This window comes from Penaeus vannamei, chromosome 1 (genome assembly GCF_042767895.1).
Source record: "Penaeus vannamei isolate JL-2024 chromosome 1, ASM4276789v1, whole genome shotgun sequence".
NCBI lineage: Eukaryota > Metazoa > Arthropoda > Malacostraca > Decapoda > Penaeidae > Penaeus > Penaeus vannamei.
Window position 1 is genome coordinate 19,452,074 of NC_091549.1, and position 7,500 is coordinate 19,459,573.

At 39.8% G+C, this 7,500-nt stretch overlaps 1 protein-coding gene across 1 annotated transcript in view; it reads right to left on the reverse strand.

The window, feature by feature from the left end:
* LOC138862674 (serine-rich adhesin for platelets-like) overlaps positions 1-7,153 on the reverse strand; it is a 76,992-nt gene extending 69,839 nt beyond the window's left edge. The window contains exons 1-4 of the mRNA XM_070125374.1: positions 6,955-7,153; positions 4,662-4,682; positions 1,272-1,488; positions 118-226 (exon numbers count right to left, since the gene is read on the reverse strand). Coding sequence (XP_069981475.1) covers positions 118-226; positions 1,272-1,488; positions 4,662-4,682; positions 6,955-7,153 — 546 coding nt within the window. The remainder of the gene's footprint in view (positions 1-117; positions 227-1,271; positions 1,489-4,661; positions 4,683-6,954) is intronic.
* Between the last annotated feature and the right edge of the window lie 347 nt (positions 7,154-7,500).

Here is a 7,500-nt window from a genome sequence, read left to right on the forward strand (position 1 = left end):
TAAAACAACAAAAACAAACAATAAAAACAAACAATACCAAACACCAAACACTAAAACATTCAAAAACGCAATATAAACAAATAGAAAAAAACAAAAACAAATACATAATAATCTTACCTTCCCCGAGGTGTACGGGTCGATCAGGAAGCAGGCAGCTCTGGTTACGCCCAATACACACAGGAAAACATTAATGGTTGACATGAATGGACGGTTTGAGATCTGAGACCTGATGAAAAGAAAAAAAATATATGAATTAAACCCTCACGCCCCGTTAGAGTTTTGCATCTCAGAGTAATCATCGTGTCTATGCTAATGCTCAGAAGTGTTCAGAAGCACGGCCACACGCGCGCATGCTCTGTGCATAGTAATGTAGGCGTGGACAAATATAAAGGCGTGTGGTGTAAATATATCTTAACATACACTCGGAACCTCACGCTAGCAGATACACACGTTCATTAATATGTACACAGATAAATACACACACACTCACAAACACGCACACAGACATACATGCATACACACACATATATACAAATACATATACGTATTCATATGTTTGTTTGTGTGTGTGTGCATACATAGATAAATAAATAAACAGAGAGATGGATAAATAGATATATCTATACATATATACATATATATATATATATATATATATATATATATATATATATATATATATATGTGTGTGTGTGTGTGTGTGTGTGTGTGTGTGTGTGTGTGTGTGTGTGTGTGTGTGTGTGTGTGTGTGTGTGTGTGTGTGTGCTTACATATATACATACATATATGTATGTGTATATATGTGTATATATGTGTGTGTGTATATATATGTATATATACATATATATATATATATATATATATATATATATATATGTGTGTGTGTGTGTGTGTGTGTGTGTGTGTGTGTGTGTGTGTGTGTTATTGTGTGTGTGTGTGTTTGTGTGTGTGTGTGTGTGTGTATATATATATATATATATATATATATACGTATACATAGATACATACACATAGATACATACACACACACACACACACACACACACACATACACACACGCATATATATATATATATATATATATATATATATATATATATATATATATATATATATATATATATATATATATATATATATATATATATATATATATATATATATATATGTGTGTGTGTGTGTGTGTGTGTGCATACATGCATGTATGTATGTGCGTGCATATCCATCCATCACCCCCCCTTCCCTCCCCCCCCCCCCCGCCCCCTCCTCACCTCAGATTCAAAATGGAGAAGAACGTGTAGAAGGCGAGCATGAAGAACAGGCAAGCGAAACCGTAGATGTGAACCGGAAACGCCCACTGGAGCTCCTGCTTGATGGTCGGCCAGTCCAGCCTCTCGCGCCCTCCCCCAGGCCCTGGCGCCGCCCCGCCCGCGCTGCCGTTTCTCTCGTCGAAGGAAGGGAAGTCATCGCCGCAGGAGCTGTTCCATCCTGCGGCCGAGGGAAGGGAGCGGGTGAGAGAGGGGGGGGAGAAGGGGGGAAAGGGAGGGGGAGGGAGAAGAAGAAGAGAGAGAGAGAGAGAGGGAGGGAGAAAGGGGGAATTTTAGAGGGGGAGAGGGAGGGAGAAGGGGGGAAGGGGGGAGGGGGAGAGGGAAGGAGAAAGGGGAAGGGGAGAGGGAGGGAGAAGAGGGGAGGGGGAGGGATGGGGGGAAATGGAGAGGGAGGTAGAAGAAGAAGAAGAGAGAGAGAGGGAGGGAGAAGGGGGGGAGGGGGAGGGGAGGGGGAGAGGGAGGGGGAGAGGGAGGGAGAAAGGGGGAAGGGGAGGGAGAAGGGGGGAGGGAGGGAGAAAGGGGGAAGGGGGAAGGGGAGAGAGGGAGGAAGAAGGGGGGAGGGGGAGAGGGAGAGGGCGGGAGGGGGAGGGAGAAGAAGAAGAAGAGAAAGAGAGGGAGGGAGAAGGGGACAATTTGGGAGGGGGATAAGGAGAGGGTGGGAGGGGTGAAAAGGAGTGGGAGGGAGAAGAAGAAGAGAGAGGGAAGGAGAAGGGGGAATGTGGGAGGGGGAGACGGAGAGGGTGGATGGGGGGAAAGGAAGGGGGAGGGAGAAGAAAGAAGAGAGAGAGGGAGAAGGGGGAAGGTGGGTGAGGGAGAGGGAGGCAGGGGGAAAGTTAGGGGCAGGGAGAGAGAGAGGGGGGGGGGCAAGACGTAAAAGGGTGAGAGGGTGAGAGGGGGAAAAGGAAGGAGCGAGAGAGAGATAGAGAGAGGGTAATAATAAAAGTTGTTTTGACTCGTTTAGGAAAATGCTACTGCTGTTATTCTTGTACCATGGCTCTTTTCATAGCGTTTTATTACGTGTTTTGTGGAGCTCTTACTGAGGACAAAGGCAAGGAGAGAATTTAAAGAGAAAGCGCGTTAGTTATTCAACTTTCTTTTACAGAAATGAAACCGGAATCTATTTTTCCGACTTTCCTTGGTAAACGAATTTATATATAATTGTGTAGGAAATAAGAGAGAGAGGGGGGGACAGAGGCAGAGAGAAAGAGAGAGGGAGAGAGAGAGAGAGAGAGGGGGGGGGGCAAGAGAGAACGAGAAATATGAGAGAGAGCGCGAGCGAGCGAGAGAAAGAGAGAAAGAGAGAGAGAGAGAGAGAGAGAGAGAGAGAGAGAGAGAAACAGTGATATAGACAAACAGACACAGACAGAGAGATAAAGACTGGAAAATATACCTATACACGAATCCATAAATACATACACCTATAAACACACAGATATACAGATACATAGACACAATATATCTATCCATCTGTATATAAGCATTCAGGGAGAGTGAAGAAGCAGTTTATGTTTATAAAGAAAAATTTAAAGTGTCTTTTCGTCTCTGAAATAACCATTTGTAACTCACGAGACAAAATTTTCTTCAAAAACTTTTGGCTGGAATAAGTGAGTCGCCCACCTGTTGTCCGATGTTTTATTATTTTTATTATTATTAATTATTCTACATAGGAACCAACACAGGGATAATGAAATTAAATGCGTTTTTGAAATTCGTTTTTTTTCCTTTCAGTTAATTTTTTCTTCTTTTTTCTCTTTATTTCTCTTTTTTTCTGTTTCTCTCTCTCTTTCTTTCTCTCTTTTTCCTATCTATATATTTTTTTCTTTCTCATGGAGAACAAAGAGTGTTTAGGTGAGTGAAAAGAATTAATCCAATTCATAAACGAATTGGATTAATTCACAGAAACCATAAATACCAAAAGAAAAATCTTATATAAAATCGCATATAAAAAGGTGCATTAACAAACAGATATAACAAACCTAATTTTCGAACAAAAGAACATAACAAAACAAACAAAACCCAAAACGAAGAAATGAAATATATGTGATATATATATATATATATATATATATATATATATATATATATATATATATATATATATGAATATCAAACAAAACAAATTTTCGAAGTAACAAAAAAAGCGAAATATCGTCCCCATGTTCTGCCTCATCTGATAATTTCTAATCAGGGTTGATCAAGATGCAATTGCAGCGGGGGTGGGTGAGCGAGCGAGCGAGTGAGTGAGTGAGTGAGTGAGAGAGAGAGAGAGAGAGAGAGAGAGAGAGAGAGAGAGAGAGAGAGAGAGAGAGAGAGAGAGAGAGAGAGAGAGAGAGAGAGAGAGAGAGAGAGGGAGAGAATGCAAGAGAAGAAGAGAGAGGGGGAGAGAGAGAGAGTGAGAGAGAGAGAGAGAGAGAGAGAGAGAGAGAGAGAGAGAGAGAGAGAGAGAGAGAGAGAGAGAGAGAGAGAGAGAGAGAGAGAGAGAGAGAGAGAGAAACACTGGATAACGAGTCCCCTTTTATGTTACTTTCGGGTTAAAGGTGGAAAATGCGATGAGGAAAGTTGAGAGGACGGCAACGAGGAGGGATAGGGTGAGAGAAAGAGGGAGGGAGGGAGGGAGGGAGGGAGATAGAGAACGAGCGAGAGAGAGAGAGAGAGAGAGAGGAAGAGCGAAAAAGAAACAGACAGACAAATAGGAGAGAAAGCAGACAGTTGCCTTTCGATAATGAAGAAAAAGGAGAAAAATCCTTTATTGAAAGATTAAAGGAAAATATAATAAAAAAAAAACTCGACGAGGAGCAAGGCAGTGAACACAGCTTTTTTGAAATATATTACATGAAAAATATGAAATAAAAGTTCTAATTCCAATTTTGCATAAGGAGATTTAAAACAATTTTCCTAATTATATCCTGATGTATAAATTGTATAAAAAGCTCTACCAAGCTTACATAAAAACAGAAAAAAATAAAACTCTACATAAATAATTTCGAAATCCAGAGTCATAGAAAACGGGGGGAGCTTTCTTATAGGGGGCACTATCATTTTTTAAAAAACTACAACTAAGACATGACGATCTACTGTACCGAAAAAAATCACAAAGAAATAGTTGACTTTGACTAAGATTTGATGACCCACCGACCTAGAAAACAAAAACAAAAAACAGAAAATGGAACACACTACTGTATAGTAACTAAAAATAGAAAACGGGACATGCCTTTGTGTAAGGGGTAACTGTCATAATAAAACAGATCCCTCTTAAGCATAACCTCTTGACCTACCGTCCAGACATGACCTGTTCCTCTCCATGACGGGAGTGGCGGATCAGCGAATCCTAACCTCGGCTCTTCCGGCGGTCATCTGTGGAGAGAAAAATTATTGTTCAGTCAAAATGAGACTTGATATATGGATTGGACTAGTAGTTATAGGATAAGGAACAAAATAGCATATTGTCAATAGACTTTTGAGAAAATTGCCCAATGAAAGAGTTTAACTTCATGATTATCAGATAATGAAGGATAATATTAATATAGTCCGAGATTGATAGTAGTGACTTTCTCATGAGAAAAATATTTTGGCACTGAGAGGGAAAGACCCAAATGTTACCCTATTGAAATAATATCTTACCAGTGATAGGCCAGTCAGGGAAATAGTCTACTAGAAATAGCGTTAGTAAATAGCTTAATAGTAAGAGTCTAATGAAGGAAATAGCCTAATCGTTATAGCCTCATTAAAGAAGAAACCCATTAATGAGAGCCTCATTAAGGAAGTAGTCTAATTGTAACAGCCTCACTAAGAAAATGGTCAATTTATGAAATGTCCTAAAGGCCATAGTCTAATTAAGGAAATGACCTAATAGAAATGGTCTAATTAAGGAAATGACTTAACAGCAATACTCTAATGGGGAAATTACCTCTAAAAAATTACCTAAGAATAATAACCTAATAGGAAATAGCCCGTTGGCAACAACCTAATTAAGGAAACTGACTAATAGCAATAGCCTTATTAAGAAAATGGCCTAATAACAATAGCCTAATTAAGGAAATTACCTAATAGCAATAGCCTAATTAAGAAAATTACCTAATAGCAATAACCTGATTTAAAAAATAGCCTAATAGCAATAACCTAATTAAGAAAATGGCCTAATAGCAATAGCCTAATTTAAAAAATTACCTAATACCAATAACCTAATTAAGAAAATAGCCTAATAGCAATAGCCTAATTAAGAAAATGGCCTAATAGCAATAGCCTAATTAAGAAAATTACCAAATAACAATAGCCTAATCAAGAAAATTATCTAATAACAATAACCTAATTAAGAAAATAGCCTAATAGCAATAACCTAATTAAGGAAATGGCCTAATAGCAATAGCCTAATGAGTCAGAGCCCGCGCCCTCCGAGGGACACCCGCGAGCGAGACAAAAGGCTCGCTTCGGAGGAACCAACAAAGGCGACAGCTTCTTTCTCGTCGGTCGTGGATCCCCGGGAGCTGCGGGGAGGCGCTCGAGGAGGTCCTGTCCCCCGCCCTTCGCCTCCTGCCCTTGTCCTCTATCCTTCATTCCGGTCCTTATTGCTTATCCTTAACCCTTTCCCTCGATGGTTATCCGGAATCACTGTGTTTAATGCTTACCCTTAATCCTTTCCCTTAATCTCTAACCTTAATTATTACCCTTAATCCCTGTCCTTAATGCTTACCCTTAACCCTTTCCCTTAATGCTTACTTAATACCTGCCCTTAATGCTTACCCTTAACTCTTTCCCTTAATATCTACCCTTATTGCTTACCCTTAGCCCTTACCCTTAGTCCTTACCTTTAGCCCTTACCCTTAATCCTTAACCTTAGCCCTTACCCTTAATCCTTAACCTTAGCCCTTACTCTTATCCTTGCTCCCTTACCCAACCATCTGTCCACTTCCCACTTACTGCTTCTAACGGTTTCCTCATCTCCTCCCTTTCCCCTCTCCCAGTATCTCATTTTGAATATTTCCTTTCTCCTTGCTCTCCTCCTCCTTTTCTTCTCCCCTTTTTCCTTTCTTCCTCTTCAACCTCGTTCTTCCTCTCTTTCGCTTCTTCTCTCTACCTTTGTATCTCCTTTCCCCTCTCTAATGATAATCATAAAGATGATGATGATGGTAATAATGATAATCTTTACATAATGATAATGACAATGATAATAATAATAATGTAGATAATGATAACAATAACTGATGATAATGGTAATAATTACAATAATAATAGTAATGATAATGATGATGATGATAATGATAATAATGATATAATTTATAACAACAACAATAATGATAATGGTGATAATAATGATACCATAACAATAATGACATTTATAATGAATTAATGATGATAATGATAATGATAATGAAAACAAAGATAATTATGATACAATGATAATAACAAGATTAATAATAATGACAACAATAATAATAACAATAATGATGGTAATAATAATAATAACTATAAAGATTATAACAACAATAACAAAAATAACGATGATATTAATAAAAGAAGATTTAGTTTTAATTCCATTTGTTACAATGGATATTCTTTGCTGTTACCTACTGTCTGCTTTATTTTGCTTCCAAATTTCCCCTTCTGTGCAAGGAGTGGCCGGGATTACCAACTACTGGCCGCGCGTGAGATTGAACGCAGGTCTGCAAGATTGCTAGACCAAGGGGCCTCGTTTCACCTCTCGGTTTGAGAAACGTCTTTCGGCCAAATAAAGACATCTTTCTGCTTCGCTTGACCTCGCCTGCTTTGGTTGACCTGTCTGGCTTTGGTTCACTGAGTCTTGCCATGACCTGCCGTGGCCACCTCATGTTTGCGAAGTCACGTCCTCCACTCACTTCATACAACAGGCGCATAGTTCGTTGATGTGACTTCCCCCCCCCCTCTCTCTCTCTCGTTTTCTTCTCAGTCGATGTGACTCTCTCTCTCTCTCTCTCTCTCTCTCTCTCTCTCTCTCTCTCTCTCTCTCTCTCTCTCTCTCTCTCTCTCTCTCTCTCTCTCTCTCTCTCTCTTTCTCTCTAGCTCTAGCTCTAGCTCTCTCTCTCTCTCTCTCTCTCTCTCTCTCTCTCTCTCTCTCTCTCTCTCTCTCTCTCTCTCTCTCTCTCTCTCTCTCTCTCTCTCTAGCTCTCGCTCTCTCTCTCTCTCTCTAGCTCTCGCT